The sequence below is a fragment of the Gobius niger genome (assembly GCF_951799975.1).
Source record: "Gobius niger genome assembly, chromosome: 20".
NCBI lineage: Eukaryota > Metazoa > Chordata > Actinopteri > Gobiiformes > Gobiidae > Gobius > Gobius niger.
This window is the reverse complement of record NC_136871.1, coordinates 2,141,223-2,158,483: the sequence shown is the minus strand read 5'-3', so window position 1 is coordinate 2,158,483 and position 17,261 is coordinate 2,141,223. Positions and strand designations below refer to the sequence as shown.

The window sequence follows — 17,261 nt, the reverse complement described above, 5'->3', positions numbered from 1 at the left end:
TAGCTTCTATCTTGACCTGTTTTGGAGCTATAGAGGAGAGAGGGAGAGGCTAAATGCTAACGCCGTCTGCGCTGTGTTTACGTGACTGAAGATCAGACAGGTCCTAAAGAACTCGTCACAGCTCAGGTAAGAACATATCTCAGTGTGGAAAAACGGTGGCCTGTTCCTTTAAACACGGACTCACTCGTTTCTTCTCATAAACGTGCGTCTAAAAAAGAGTCACAGGTGATTGTTAAAGAGCCGCCTCAGCAAATGGCTTAAATCTAGTAGAAAAGTTGCATGGCTAATTTGCTACTGAAGCTTTATGAAACAGCTGTTGAAATAAAATGAGGCTAAAGGGAAATGTGATGCTCATCTGGATGATTCTTTGTTTTTCTCCTTAAATGTCTTTATTTGGATGTCGTTGCGTATGCGATACAGTAGGTGGCGGCACCTGTTTGACTGTAGTCTGCCAATAACCTAACAGAAGAAGAACAGCAGCAGTTGGTGATGTCACTTCCCCTTCCCCTGGGTAAGCTTGATCTTGATGTAACGAGTTCAGAGGAGACGCCTGAGATCATGAAGGATCGATAGTTTGTCTTGAAGGCTAAAGGCTAACATGCTATGAAAGAACTGAATAAACGCACTATTTCAAATGTTAAACCTCTTAACTCCCACCTGAACCGAGAGCATTATCTCCAGGTCAGCTTTACCCGAATCCTGTAGGCCAGTGAAAGCTGAGATCTACAAAACTCATCTAAATGGATCTTTTTCCTCGCGTCATCAGATTTTTTGGGGGGGGTTTCAACTAATTTTGGTAACTTTTTTGTAATTTTTTTGTCACTTTTGTTCATCATTTTATCATCATTTTTTGGTCATTTTTTGTAAATGTTTCGTAATTTTTTGTCACTTTCTGTCATTTTTTTGTCCTTTTGTCCATTTTTTGTCACATTATTGTCACATTTTCGTCTTTTTCCCCGCAATTTTTCGTCAAATTTTTCTCACTTTTTTGTCAAATTTTTGTCATTTTTTGTACATTTTTTTGTCAAATTATTCAAATTTTTTTGTCAATTTTTTGTCATTTTTTGTACATTTTTTTGTCAAATTTTTGTCATTTTTTGTCAAATTTTTTGTCACTTTTTCGTCAATGTTTTCTCACTTTTTTCACATTTTTCATCCTTGTTTTCGTCTCAGTTCTGTTGCTATTTTCACACCTTTTCTGATCCTTATAAACATAAATATTTACTCTGTACAGCGACTCGTTAACCTGCAGGAAGTGATCATCTACCAGGAACTGTAGGAAATACCATGATTCGAACGGGTCGAAGCTAATCTTAATGGAAAAGAATACAAACAAGAAGTACTAGCACCGACGACTTCAGCTCAGAGGAACTAGCGTAGCCACATTGTGCAACAAGCTAACTGCATAGAGATCGAACAGTCGACCCCCTGACAGGTGAAGGATCGGGAGCTCGTGTTTCGGACATAGAGGTTCAGATGTAGTGACTCGTTTCCCAAAGCACAAAGCGCCTCCGACAAACATTCATTTAGAGTTTACTCCTTCAACGTGTTTTCAAGTGGCACAACCTTCAGTTCATGTGGCGAAAAGGAAAACAAAACACAATTCTCATGCACCTTGCACAGCCCAGCGATGAATCGATCATCAAAACACTCATTAGCAGCAGCCCTTGGCCAAAAATAATTCATTTAACAACAGACTTAAAACAACAACAACAAAGTGATTTAGTCCAAGGTGATCCTGAAGTCCACAGCGAGCGCTCATTCGGCTTCTGTTGCCATGTTGTGACACAGACAATATCTTTACTCAGACAGATGTTGGTCAAAATCAAGGCGGTGGGAACCCAGGGTGCTGAGGGCGCAGCCGTACCCCCTGGTGGATAGTGTGTGAACTGCAGGCAATATTAACCTCTAAACTCCCACCTGAACCGAGCACATTTTCTCCAGCTTTACCCCAATCCAAAAGCTTCTGGAGAAAAGGTGAGAAAATAGCAACAAAACTGAGACGAAAACAAGGATGAAAATGTGACAAAAAGTGAGAAAAACATTGACGAAAAAGTGACAAAAAAATTGACAAAAAATGACAAAAAATTTACAAAAAACTGAGAAAAATTTGACGAAAAATGGTGGGGAAAAAAGGACGAAAAAGTGATGAATTTGACAAAAACATTTGAATAATTTGGCTAAAAAGTGTAAAAAAAAATTACAAAAAATGACAAAAATTTGACCAAAAACTGAGAAAAATTTGACGCAAAATTGAGGAAAAAATGGACGAAAAAGTGATAAGAATTTGACCAAAAAATGCGAATAATTTGACGAAAAAGTGACAAAAAAGTCACGAAACTTTGACAAAAATGAGACGACTGCCCAACAAAAAAAGTGACCAAAAAATGACAAAAAATGAGAAAAAATTGAGAAAATAGGACGAAAAAAGGACGAAAAAATGATACGAATTTGACCAAAAAATGCGAATAATTTGACGAAAAAGTGACAAAAAAGTCACGAAACTTTGACAAAAATGAGACGACTGCCCGACAAAAAAAGTGACCAAAAAATGACAAAAAAATGACAAAAAATTGAGAAAAAATGACAAAAAATTGAGAAAAAAGGACGAAAAAAGGACGAAAAAATGATACGAATTTGATAAAAAAATTCGAATAATTTGACGAAAAAGTGACAAAAAAATTACAAAAACTGACAAAAATTTGTCAAAAAAGTGTGAAAAATTTGACGAAAAACTGCGAAAAAAATGACAAAAAAGTGAGAAAAATTTGACAAAAAATGGCGAAAAAAAAGACGAAAAAGTGATAAGAATTTGACCAAAAAATGCGAATAATTTGACGAAAAAGTGACAAAAAAGTCACGAAAATGTGACAAAAATGAGACGACTGCCCGACAAAAAAAGTGATGAAAAAAAATCTGACGTGAGGAAAAAGATCCATTTAGTTTTGTAGGTCTTTCAAATGAGGCGTTACACTGGCCTACAGGATTTGGGTAAAGCTGAACTGGAGAAAATGCTCTCGGTTCAGGGGGGAGTTAAGCGGTTAATAAACAGGATTTATGCACAGAAAAAGTATTTTGGGGGTACATTTTGTCCCTCAGCGCCCCCTCACTAAAACATCCTCCCACGACTCTGGTCAAAACAATAAATAAACACACCAGCTACTTTCCAACACGTCCCAAAACACTTCGAATAACGTCCAAAGCGTTAAGAAGGAACCACGCTCGCCGGTGCCCCTGAACATCTCGCTTGCAGAGCCACAGATGTTGACAGAGAAGCTGCTCGAGTCATGTGTTCACACTAAATAACAGACGCCAGCGCCGGCACAAACCTGCTGCTTGTCCTTCTTGTGTATTTTCATCTTCTATCCCGTCACAGCATCTGCAATCGCACAACAGAGAGTAATATTAGCCATCGATTTACTGAAACACAAGCCCCAGACCAGAAAATAAAGTCGAAGCAAAAACGGTGGAATGTTTGGTCGTGATTACAGCACCGTCTCTTTGTTTCAATACATTTCTGCAAAGCCAAAGCCAATCCAGTGTTGCATTAAAGCCACGTTACCAGATCGGTTTCTAGTCGTGGAGCAAATTTTGTTTTGTCCTCCTTTAGTCAGTCAGGATTTTAGGCATTTTTTGTTTGATTTAATTTTTTTCTGGTTATCTTAAAGGGACTATACGGAGTTTAAACTAGGGCAGCTCGATTATTGAAATAATAATAATCACGATTATTTGTTGCCTTTGAAAAAAGCCTTTATTTTATTTATATATTTATTAATAAAAAAAAAAAAAACGATGCTGAATATTTTCTGTTTTCTGAGCAGTCATAAAAGTACAAATGATTTCAAGTTTGCCCCGATTAATCCAATCCAATCCAATCCACTTTATTTATACAGCACATTTAAACAACAAAACGTTTCCAAAGTGCTGCACATGCAACAAAATCAATAAAACCAAAACAATGCAAATGAGCTCTACCGCTATATGAGTGTAAAACAATAAATATGAATAAAACAGTTTAAAAGAATAAATATAAATAAAAACACATTAAAAACTATAAATAAGAATAAAACTCAATAAAAAAAAAAATAATAAAAAATAATAATAATAATAAATAAATAAAAAGACACAGAGGACCACACAACTTACGCGGTGCTAAAAGCCAGAGAATAAAAGTGGGTCTTAAGACGAGATTTAAAACACTCCAGGGTGGGGGCCGTACGGATGTGGGGGGGGGCAGAGCGTTCCACAGCTTAGAACGCTGTGTCCCCTCTGGTTTTACGGTTCGTCTTCGGAACCACGAGCTGGAGCCGGCCCTCAGACCTCAGAGCGCGTGGGGGGGCGCTTTGGAGAGGTCTCTGTTTCACACCTGCCCCCTGCTGGCCGGCCCTCACACCTGCGCAAGTAAACTGAGCAGTGCGGCCTGATGACATCATCACACAGCGCTGTTTGTTTTTATATCAGGCAAAAGCACGAGCCGCGGCACGTGAAATGCGAAGGGAAAATAATCCCAGCGCCGTGAAATAATGCAAGTCTGCTTTGCCAGGAAAAATTGAAAAAAAAAAATATATATTGAAAAAAAACAACCTTTTTTTTCCGATTATGCTAATTTTGTAATCGTTTAGTGTAGTAATCGAATTTCAATTAATTGCACAGCCCTAGTAGCCTGGCCTAGTGATATTTAGTCTGGGGACACCAATTTATTTTCTTGTAGGAGAGGTGTGGTTTACGATCGTCCAGAGCCGTTTATTGGGCGATACGAATGTCTATGATGCGTCTGCACGAGGCCACAGCCAATCGTATCATCGTATGAGATGACGTATGGCGTACCCGCTGTAAACTTTAGAGCTAAACTATTTAGAACAAGGACTAAAGCTCGATGATGGATCCGTAAATAAACTTTTTTTTTAAATCCGTAAAACAGCTCGTCATCGTCTTGCCGTCCCTCCTCGCTCTGTGATTGGTTCCCAAATCCATGCGAACATTTCGGCCATGGCCCCCAGGCCGCTGTGCAGTTCAAATGATTCGAGCGCTCACAGCAGCACGGCGTTAGCCAGGTTACAGCTCTAGTTTAAACATGTTAAATATATGTATTTTCCTCCCCCTACATGTTCCAACCATGTCCTCAGAATGAGCCCAGACCTGTTCACCACCACTGCCTCTAAAATCCTGCACTGTCGCATAAAAAGGTGTCACTGTCGGGTCCGAATTGCCGTCATGCATGAGCTAAATATAGAAGCTGCAGTTACACGTATGACCTGTATATATAAAATGGGGAACTTGAATCGAGCCCATTTAAATAGTTGTATCATCTAAAAATCAGAATCCTGTGTGTCCTGACCAGAGGTTACATTAACCGAAAATTCTCCGTCATTTACAGAATATTTTTTACTTTGACGGAAAATTTCAAAGGCCGTCCGTCATTTTGAAGGATTGAAAATCAAGCCGTAACGAAAATAAAGACGCAGCTCTGTTGTTTTTCAGAGCGCGCGGGGCTCTCTCTCTCTCTCTGAAGTTTCACACCGCGTCTTATAAGTTGTATCACTGCCTCGCTCGCTAACTTTCCTGACCCGGGCGCTAACAACAACACGGGGAAGAAAACCACGATGCAAACGCGGTTAAAGTGTATAATATCCTTCCCATCTGGAGCCGCTCTTCTCACGTAAGTCTCAGGACGAGCTCATCTATGTCCCCCCCCCCCCCTCTCTCTTTCCCTCCCCATGTGCGTAGAGGTGGCCTGTAGTGCAGTGATGGAACTGGTAAACATTGTCTCGTTCATCCACCGTTTCTTACATTCCGTTAAAATAAAAAATAAAAAATGCAAATAATAAGCTCCACTTTACATTTGTATGAGCGTAATCTGAGCCTTGATATTGATGAGCAGGTGACTCTGAAAGTCGTCTCCTCTCAGACTTTTACGCTCGAGTTTATTCACATTTCTGCTGCAAAATGTGCCAAGACTGTTCAGATCAGGTTTAGTTTAGCTCCATTTATCCTGCAATCTCACAATTTTACTAACATATATAACATGCAGCCTATATATATATATTTTTTTTTTTAAAAACGCTTATGAGAGATTATTCATGAAGGATAAAAATTGCTCATGACGGATTTTTTTCAACCCTGTCCCTCAAAATGAAGGAGAGAAATTATCCCGAGCGAAACCACTGGTCCTGACATGAAGTTTTTTGTGAACCAACTTAAAATAAATACTTCAATTGGAAACACAAAATTAAAATAGTTTGTCTAAAGCCCCGATTTTTGAATAACTAATAATGAAAGAAGAAGCATCTGAATTAAAAGTTTTAGCTGAACACATTTGTGGCAAGTTCATCAGCACATTTGTCGACTTGCAGGGTCACGTTTATAGAAATGCTACAAAACCAGCCCACAAGTTCATAGAAGTGTTTTTCACAGTGTTTTTCCCACACATGTCTGAGTTCCATTACTAGAACAATAATGAGGTTTAGCACCTTTATCATCGTCTAATGTTTACCATACTGATATTTAAAGTGTTATTTGAATGAATCCAATTGGCTGCTTTACTAAAACTCAAAAAGAAACAGAAAACCAACTTAATATTTGCTCTTTAGACCAGACACCATGAGTGACAGTAACGTGACACCAAACACTGTGTGCTTTATAACTTTCATTAAAGAGGCTGAGGTCATATTGCACTTCTGTTTGTCACAGCTCGACCGGTGAAGGAGGAAGCAGGGCATTCTGGGAAAAACACATCCCGGGCCTCAAACAGCTGGGTCAAAAACTGAACATAGAAAAAACAGATACAAAGATCCGCACAGGCTGCTGCCACTGCTCACCAGTCTGTGCATGCGACTTCTGTTGTTATGGCGGCCATTTTGAATACTGAAGTAGAATTATGCAGTACAACAACGTGTAACAGTATCTCTACTCAGGATGAAAATGAAAGATGATCAACAGTGGCCTTTTCATGTACTCGTAATCATTGCTCAAGAAGATAACAGTAAAAACACGGCCCCAGAGACGCACGTTTATGAGAAGAAACCAGTGAGTCCGTGTTTAAGAGGCTAGCATGCTGCCGGCTAGCATTTAGCTTCAACAGCTCAGCTCTGACCTCTCTAAGGCTGTGTCCGAATGTCCACGCTATTCCCTAACCCCTCATTCTCTACATAGGCCGCACTATATAGTCACTGATTCTGTTGGCGATTCGGACACAAGACACGACTTTCTCCGAGCTGTGTGACGTCACGCGCTGCAGATATGTTTTTAAATTTTTTATCTGAATTTATTTGTTGTTGCAAACGTTTATTTTATGAAACAGAACGACTGTTTTGGCACTTTTACAGGCGTTTTATTTGTCATTTAAATTAAAATTAAAACTATCATCACAAAAAAGGGAAAAAAAGAAAAAAGTCCCCCCAGCGTGAGCTCAGAGACGCTGAAAGTCGGTCAGAGCCCGGTGTCCGAACCAGCAGATTGAGCGACTACATCTGATAAAAGTTCAATAAACTCCGGGAATAAAGTATTTCTGTGATAAAAACTAAACTCAGAGACAGTGGAATATTTATGGATAAATACGAGTCAGATACTTTATATTTAACATGGATTTTACATGAATGGCTTGGATTATTCGAGAGGAAGCTGTCGGTCATTTAGCTCAAGCTAAAGGTTAGCAGTTAACGTTAGCATGAAGCTATCGGTCATTTAACAGCTCCAGCTAAAGGTTAGCAGTTAACGTTAGCATGAAGCTATCGGTCATTTAACAGCTCAAGCTAAAGGTTAGCAGCTAACGTTAGCATCTTTTCACCGTAAGAGAAATGAGAAACACAAACACACGACTGAAACAGCTGATTTACTTCAGTCGTGTTTAGTTCACAGACCTGTCTCTGTCAGGCTCTTCTCCCACTCTCCCAGTGCATTGTGGGAAATATTGACCCGTGTAGTGACCATCGATGCTCACTACTTTTCCAGATGCATTGTGGGAAATTTCGAGTGCACTACTTTTTTCTCTCTGGACATTCAGACACCCCTACAACATGTGACCACTATATAGTCACTATACAGTCACTATATAGTGACTATATAGTGACTATATAGTGAATATATAGTGACTATATAGTGACTATATAGTGAATATATAGTCACTATATAGTGAATATATAGGGAATAGTGTGGACATTCAGACACAGCCTTAGAGAAAACCTTGGATTCAACACGTGACAGGTCTGAGCTGTTACTGTAGTATTTCCTCAGTGTTCATAGACGTGAGCCACACATGTGTTTACGGTGTTGAAGACATTGACAGTTGATTGAATCAAGTGTCAGTTGCTAACCGGTAGCATGCTAACGTCTTGAGCAGCTTAAACAGTGACTCAGACTGAGACTCTGTTCACATGACAAACTGTATAACACAGAGAAAGGTTTTCTGTTTCTTCCTTGTTGTGTTCATTTAGTCTGAGTGAAGCGGTGACTCCGGCTCGACCGACAGCTCTGCTGCGTCTGAGCCACATCTGCTGCTTACATCACACGTGCGCCTCCGGGGCCGGGTTTTAACTGGTATCTTCTTGAGTAATGATTATGTAAGGGAAAATTCAATACTTCATCCTGAGTAGAGATATGTTGCAGTACTGCATAATGCTACTTCAGTATTCAAAATGGCCACCGGAACTATGCGTGATGTCATTGGAAGCGCATGTTTAAGCGCCACCTTGACGTGTTGTTTCTGATGAAGGGCTGATGCTCGAAACGTCGCTCTGGTGACAACAAATAGTATTCACAACACAACTGCTAGAGACCGTGTAGACTCTGGGAGACCACGGGCGACTCCGCTGAAATAAACCTGTTCATTTTCACCAAGACTCCCGGAGACTCGCCTCATCTCCAGGGGACGTCTCGGAGACATCTCCATGAAAAGCAGCAATTCCAGTCTCCAACTCGTCTGTAACTCGTCTCCAGGCCGGTGAGACCAGCCCTAGTTGTTGCAGAGACTGGCACCCAGCCCTAGACAAAAGTCCTTATCGTTTTGGGGTATCATTTTAAACAATGTGGCTTTAAATGTCCATCAGTTCTAGGTCAGGTGTAAAAGAAATCCACAGCAATCCTACTTAGAGACATGATAAATGTCCAGCAGATAAACGTCCAGCAGATAAACGTCCAGCCGAGCGCTTTCCTCACACATGGGTGAAGTTACCGGGAGCCAAAACCAATGACCCGTGTGCTGCATCACTTTAACAATACGGACACCGGGGGCCGACTCTGATTCACTCAAACGAAACACAGACTGCGGGTCTAATGTTGTGGCCAGAGAAACACTGTGAATATGGGGGTTACCATTTGAGCCTTTTCTAACTTATTAAAGCTATTTGTATCGGCCAGTCAGAATAATGACTATACTTATCGTCCAATAAATTACACGACAATATATTTTTCGGCGCAATGAAAAATCCTCAGTACATTTGTGAACTTTTTTTCTCAATTTTTTATCCTATTTTTGTTCAGTAAGTTGTCGTTCAAGTAAACTGTGTGTCATTTAGTTTGCAACTCATGTGCCATAAAGCAGTGGTTCTCAACGGGTGGGTCGGGCCTCAAAAGCGGGTCATGGATCATTTTCACCCTTCAACATTTCAACATTTCATGAACTAAAACACAAACACTTGGCCAATCCAGCAGGAGACATTTCATTGTATTTCTGTCCCAGCCTTGATCAGTTGACGTTAGCATTAGCAGTGCTAGCATGCTGTCACTAGCGATATGTAGCTAAGCCTGGCATAAACCCAGACTAAAGGCACAGTCTGGAATTGTGGTAATAGGACGTCATTTCCAAATCAAGACTGGAGGCGGGGCTAACGATCGCAGTTTGAACGAGAGCGAACCAATCAAACAAACCAATCAAACACAAAGCGACCTCCGCTAAGCGTTAACGTCCTCCGCTTTAAGGACAAGTCCATCTCATTTAAAACAGAAGACAGGGCACTGGTTAAAGATGGCTGTGTCGCGGCCGCTCGGGCATGAAGACCAGTCGACTTCTGCGTAAGAGTCAACCTCATTTTACAGAGTCGACCAGTCGTGTGTGTTAAGCTCTTTCTCCCCCCTCCCTCTGCCTCAACATTAATGTCCAGGTGGAACCCCTTTTCCGTGTTTCGGTGGGACAATAAACAGCGTTACACCACAGCAGGCCAGCGGCGAGTTGTTTTTACCGGTTAGCGTTCGCTTTTTAGTGTCTACATAGAGTTTCACCCGCGTAATCACCTGCGCGCAGCTGGAATCGAGAGTCTCCACATCTGCTTTTTCTCTCTCACTAATTCACGTGGAATCAACTACGAGTAGGGCTGTGCAATTAATCGAAATTCGATTACGATTTCGATTACAACAGTAAACGATTACAAAATTAGCATAATCGCAAAAAATCGATTATATATTATTTTTTCAATTATTTTTTTTTTCAATTTTTTTTATTTTTTATTTATTTATTTTTTGTACATTTTTTTCCCTAATTTTTTGATTTTTGTCACTTTTTTGATGGATTTTTGTCTTTTTTTTAAATGGATTTTTGTCTTTTTTTGCTGGATTTTTGTCATTTTTTTGATGGATTTTTGTCATTTTTTTGATGGATTTTTGTCTTTTTTCTGCTGGATTTTTGTCATTTTTTTGATGGATTTTTGTCTTTTTTCTGCTGGATTTTTGTCACTTTTTTGATTGATTTTTGTCACTTTTTTGATGGATTTTTGTCATTTTTTTGATGGATTTTTGTCACTTTTTTGATGGATTTTTGTCACTTTTTTGCTGGATTTTTGTCACTTTTTTGCTGGATTTTTGTCACTTTTTTGATGGATTTTTGTCACTTTTTGGATGGATTTTTGTCACTTTTTTTGATGGATTTTTGTCACTTTTTTGATGGATTTTTGTCACTTTTTTGATGGATTTTTGTCACTTTTTTGATGGATTTTTTTAAGGCAACAAATAATCGTTGTTGAAAACCACAATTGCAACTTTTTTCTTTTTAAATATATCATGACAGGCCGACTGTAAACCAGACTGTCACAAAACAAAAAGTCAAACTATGGACCTGTATTCACTGGGTTTAGACGACTCGAGATTTGGGCTACACGAGAAACTAAACTAAAAGGAATGAAACCCAGAGAACAGAGGCATGAACAAAAGGGCATGTGTAAAGAACAGTTTCCCACTCAAAACGCCTCGAGGCAAGAGAGTTCAACAATAATGTTCACTCTTTTACTGCAGTCGAGCCTCCGACGACGCTCGACTGTAACGAACAGGAGACACATGTGGCACAAGTGTTCACCCTCTGACCACAGGCTCGCTGGGACGAGGAGATTCACCCCCGATACTCGTAAACAGAAGGGCGTAAAAACATCAATTGTAAGACTTACTCAGAGCAAGTCGTGCAGTTGATATGGATGAAGAAAATAGAAAAATAGTCATGAAGCGGCTCATGATCATCGAACACACGAAACCGCTGCGTTTTTCTTCATCTGTCCACGACAAACGGATCTTTGTTTCCAATTCCACTGATACATAATGAACCAAATCACTTGATATTCATTTGGGTGGCACAGGGGTTCAAGTCCAGACCGAGTGGAGCCGCTCGATGTGATTCCCCAACCTCGAAAGCATGAGTGTACTGTATATCCGTCAAAAACGCAGAGCTGTGGACATAAAACAAGCTGCAGATTTGACACAATCTTTCCCTCAAAAGTTGCCCTTTGAGTCCAATTTGGATTTGAATACCAACATTTTCTCTGTTTGATTGAATGTTTCCAAATCATGCAAAATTGCTGCCACCTCGGACCGGGCGATTTGGCCAAATATTGATGATTGAAAGTATTGTTTTTTCCCGCAGTGGTGGAAGTGGAGATTTGTATCTGTTTTCCTCCCTTTACATCTTAGTTTTCATGTCAGATATAAAAATGATGATGTTTATTTTATGATGTTTTGTCTGCGAGGTGGGGGCGACCCGGAAGTAGAAAGGCCGTCTTTCCCGCGGGTTTTCATTCATAAATATTGACAGATTTGACATCCACGTGTCCTGCTAAGGGGCCCCGTGATGACGCTTTCACCCAAATATGGTGTTTTTCCTCCTACGAGACGCTGGAGCGGAAAAGTGGAAGAACGGGCCGAGCATGCGCACTCGCTACAAAACTTCAGGGCTGGTTTTCTCTGAATGAGAGAAGCCGCACTCGGGCAGAGCCTGAGCCCTTATAGAAGCTCCCACAGACTCCACACTTTACAGGCTGAGACACAACAACATTTAGAAGGTTTTTTCAGAGGGATTTTTTAATATCTAATTCCTAGCCTGATTTATTCAGCTTTGAAGCCAAAAAAACAGGCGGAATTTGAGTTTTTATAGATTTTTTTCACTGATGATTAGTTTATTGAAAAACTAAACAAAATATCCCAAATCCCCTCTGAAAAAATCTTAGTCACTAATATGTCAATAAAATAAAACCATAACATTTAATCTGGCTCAATTCAGTATTTTGATTTCCCAATCAATTAATCGCATTTTAATATAATCGTGATTTTAATAAAGATCGATCTCGATAATCGCGTGGTGCGTTTTAATCGAGGAGAATTGGCCAGTCCTGTTGCAGTGCCTGTCAGGTCAATCCCAGGGAAACACTCGGCCCAAACAAACAGGAAGCACAGGGTGGGCTATGATATGCGGCAGCCAGAGGAGAGGACCTGGTGATTTTATGTGTAAAATAAGCTACAAACTTGCACTAACGCTCGTCTAAAGGGCAAAACAGAAACACGCGAGGAGCCTCCGAGGAAGAGGGGATGAAGAGTTTTCGAGTTTGCGACTATTGGGACAGGACCCAAATATGTGGTAAAGTACTCTAAAATGTGAAAAAAATCACATTTCCCGGCAAAAACATCCCACTAGGTCATATAGGATTTTCAAAACTTATATTTGGAGAAATGTGCTTTACTTTGGGCTACAGTTAGCTTCGGCCCTTGGCATTTTAGCAATGAAGAAAACTGGCCCCCCACCAACCCCTGCACGGACTTGAAAAACACAAAGAGGGCAATTCAGTCGAGTAGTGGATAAAGTAGGGAGGCACCGATACCACTTTTTCTAAAACCGAGTACGAGTACTTGGATCTAAGTACTCGCCGATACCGAATACCGATACGAGTACAAGGCATTTTCTTCAACATTCTTACTTTTTTCACAGCAGATTGGTTTGTAATTAGTTAATTTACTCGTGTACATTTCCTTAAGTAAAGTCGGCGACACATTTAAGAGCAGTTATATTAGAATTGTGCTGATGCCATTTATTTATTTTATTTATTATGTCTCTGTCCATCACAGACAGAAAAGCCCTTTGTCCTAAAGCTCCCAATGCCTGAGCTTTATTCATGTATGTGTTTTTATTTAACAATAGTATTGAGATGTTTCTTAAATGGTCTCTTTTCGTCTTTACTTCAGCTCCTGTAGATTTTCTCGTGTGTTTGTAGTAACTTAGCGAGAAGCTACAGCGTTTTCATTGTTCTGCTGCAGCTCATTTTCCCTCAATATAAACATGCTGTATGTCTTTAGTCTGGATTTTCTGAGGACTTTTTAGTCGCTGGGTTAGTTTTTTCAGAAGAATAAACCCCTGGGCTTAAAACGGCGTCAGAATGGACCAAACTGTTAGCCGCGAGTTAGCATCGTTAGCCTGTATGTTGTAAACACTGCAGACGTTTAGCTCTGGTGAAATCCAGCTCAGACTCTGGTTTAGAGAGCGCAGTCTGTAATAAAGTCAGCTCTATGTGGATTATTGTGTTTACACTAAACTATTCCACAGTTTGTAGAGTTTCCAGAGTACAAGCATGTGGTATCGGCCCGATACCCGATACTGGTATGGGTATCGGTGCATCCCTAGATAAAGCTACAGCACGTCGTAGGCTCCAAAAGTTTGCTGAATGTCTCTCCGCTCACTGTAAGGGAAGTTACTGCCTCATGACGCCACCTGGTGGAACAAAGTGGAGTAAAGAACATTCCAGATCACTCAAACCTGCATGATAGAAACAAAACGGCTCAGGGGGGGTTTTCTGGGTCTATTTTTATCATTTAGGAAACGACGATTGAGATCATCACAACATGACCTTTTAATTTCACTTTCACGTCCGCGCACGAACAACGCAGTGTTTGACTCTTCATGTGACGGTGTTTTGTCGTTAACACCAGCCACATCTGCTCTGTCACATGTGGCAGCGCTTCAGGACCAGAGTCATGTGACCCGCGGAAACAACGGACGTTCAGTCACAAACCCAGATCATCTCGTCTCAGCCGAGGCCGTAGTACTCTGCTACTTCTACTCACTTAAATATATATTCTGTTCAGGTTATTTTACGTGTCCTGTTACAAAAACTACAACACTGACATTGCACCAAACAGAAATCGTGATCTCTTCAATGAAAAAGAAAGTCATCTAAAAATAGGTCAAACTGACTTGAAATGAGTTTGATTTGAGCAGGTAAGTCTGATAAGTATTTCTGCAGATAAAACAAGATAAAATATCTATTGTTCTTAAGGGGAGACACTACAGGCAAAACTAAATTTTTTCAGTTTTCAGGTTTTGGGCCAAATCGGTCTCTGAACATATAAACTTTCACCCGGAAACAGAAAATATGCCAAATCTTCACAATAACATGTTTAAATATTGCGCTGATTCTATGTTCCCCCATAGACTTATATGGGAGAACACAATTTCAAGGGCCTTTTTCTCAAAACACATGTTTCTGTCATTGTGGCGACACTATGTCCACGTCAGTCGGACCTAAAGACTTCACATTTTCCAGCCTTGGACTGAACAATATTTGGAAGATTTTTTCAGAGGGATTTTTTATTATCTAATCCCTTAAGCCCCATTTATTGAGTTTTGAATGTCACAAAATAAGGCGAAAATTACATTTTTACAAATTTTTCCACTAAAAAAAGCTTATTTTAAAACTAAACAAGAAATCCAAAATCCCCTCTGAGAAAGTCTTGGTAACTCATTTATCAATAAAATGAAACCATAAGTTTGAATGTAGCTCTGTCCATTATTCAGATTTCGTCGCCAAAAAGATGGGAAATTTGGGGCATTTTTAGGCATAAAACACCTTGTTCTGATATGAAAAGATAAAATGACAGAAAACTTGCCATGTATTTTTTTCTTACATTTATGCCAGTGATCGACAGCAAAGGTTTCAAATTGATATCTGTAAATCTAAATTTTTTCCCTATTCACCTGCAGTGTCTCGCCTTAAAGGGACTATACAGAGTTTAAAAATGTTCAAAGTATTTTCCTCCCCCCACATGTTCCTCCATGTCCTCATGTGTAGAATGAGCTCAGACCTGTTCACCACAACTGCCTCTAAAATCCTGTACGGTCACTAGGGGCGGACTGGGACTGAAGAACCGCCCTGGAATCTGAACAAACTGTCCCTCAAACACACATTTGAACGCTTAAGCCTACACAAGTGATTCTAACTTTTTCTCATGTTGTTGCCATGTTCTTGTCACATTTTTTGTTGCTTTTTCAGTACTTGTTTTGTGGCTTGATGTGTTTTTTGTCACGTTTTTTGACCTCCCAACTCCCGCCTGAACCGAGAGGATCTTTTTCCGTCTTTTTTTTTTTGGATGTTCAACTCATTTTTGTAACTTTTTTGTCATTTTTTCGTCAAATTTCAGTATTTTTTTTTTAAATCAAATTTTTGTCTTTTTTTTTCGTCTTAATTTTTTCTTGATTTTTTTGTCAATTTCTTGTGACATTTTTTGCCACTTTTTCATCAATTTTTCGTCACTTTTTTGTCACATTTCCATCATAGTTTTCGTCTCAGTTTTGTCGCTTTTTTCCAGAAGCTTTTGGATTGGGGTAAAGCCAAACTGGAGAAAATGTGCTCGGTTCAGGCGGGAGTTAAGGGGTTAAGTCACTTTTTGTGGCTTTTTTCTTTGCTTTGTTGTCGTGTTTGACATGCTTTTTTTGGGTCACTTTTTCGTTCGTTAATGTCATGTTTTCGTCACGTTTTTGGGTCACTTTTTGTTCCGTTTGCCTCCACCATTTAAGCTTTTAGATTTGCTTAAAGCTTGGTTAAGGTGGAGGGTAAGAGGTTAAGGAGACCGGTGGCCCTTCTGTGCTCTTCCAGAATGGACATACGGCCAGTCCGCCCCTGACTGTCACTCACAAAGCTGTTGATTCGGGTCTGAAGTGCTTAATATAGAAGCTGCAGTTACACGTATGACCTGAGGTGGCAGTAGTGAGTATAAAATGGCTAACTTGCATATATACAGACGGCATCTCGTCATAGAAGGGGGCGTGGCTTCGCCGAGGGGGAAAATAGAATCTTTAGAGAAACTACATTTTCACTCTTTTTAGCCATTTTCTGGTGGAATATGAACTTATTTATCACATAAATAAAGTCAGGTGTAAATCGGGCTCATGTGGATATTTTCTCACAGCAGATTGTTCAGTAGAAGTGGAAAAACGGCAGTTGTAGCTCGCGCTAGCTAACCGTTAGCATTAGCATTTTCCGTTATTCATGTATTTATGGGCTGTTGAACCACTTTGCTCCTCCCCATGTCTTTGTATCTGTATTTAGTAGAAACTATATTCATAATTCAGTGTTTGTTAAAGTAGTTTTTTGAATAATTAGAGAAAATATACATTTTTTCAAAATTGTTTTCCCCCTTAACTGTTTTCAAACATGACCATATATGGGCGATTCCAGAGATGCCGTCGGTATCTATAGATAGGGCTGCACGATATTGAAGTGACTTGCGATATGCGATACTTCTGTGCAATATCGCGATAACGATATTATTGCGATATTTCACTAAACACGATTTTTTTCAGCAAATTGTGTCAAAAGAAGACTTAAAAAACACCCAATCAGGACCAGAACAAGGGTAGAATTTAACAAAGCTAGTAAATGTTAAACTAAAACTGAACTTCTACACATGACTTCAATGCATGAGTTTGAGTTTGCAAAAAAAATGGGTCGATCTTAGTCAGATGAAGGCTATGGTGATGTTGCGATATATTGTGGCTTCTCGCGATACGGATATTGAATCAGCTAATATCGCGATACGATATTTTTCGCGATATATTGTGCAGCCCTATCTATAGATTCTCTTTAATATTAGATAAATCTCATTTGACTTGAAATATACGTTTTTTTCTTATTCAAAAACACTAAGTCCAGAGGCAGAGTTTGCCACTCAGTAAACATTAAGTACGAAGTAAAACTAAGTAAAAATGACTCATATCAGGCTAAAATATTCTTAACTCCAGCCAT

General features: G+C 39.7%; 1 protein-coding gene across 1 annotated transcript in view; it reads right to left on the bottom strand.

The window, feature by feature from the left end:
* Positions 1-17,261, bottom strand: part of chd6 (chromodomain helicase DNA binding protein 6) — a gene marked incomplete at its 3' end in the record, with an annotated part of 205,762 nt that overhangs the window by 151,359 nt on the left and 37,142 nt on the right. Inside the window, exon 2 of the mRNA XM_079578449.1 lies at positions 3,330-3,379. Within this exon, the coding sequence (XP_079434575.1) occupies positions 3,330-3,359 (30 nt within the window). The 5' untranslated portion in view covers positions 3,360-3,379. The remainder of the gene's footprint in view (positions 1-3,329; positions 3,380-17,261) is intronic.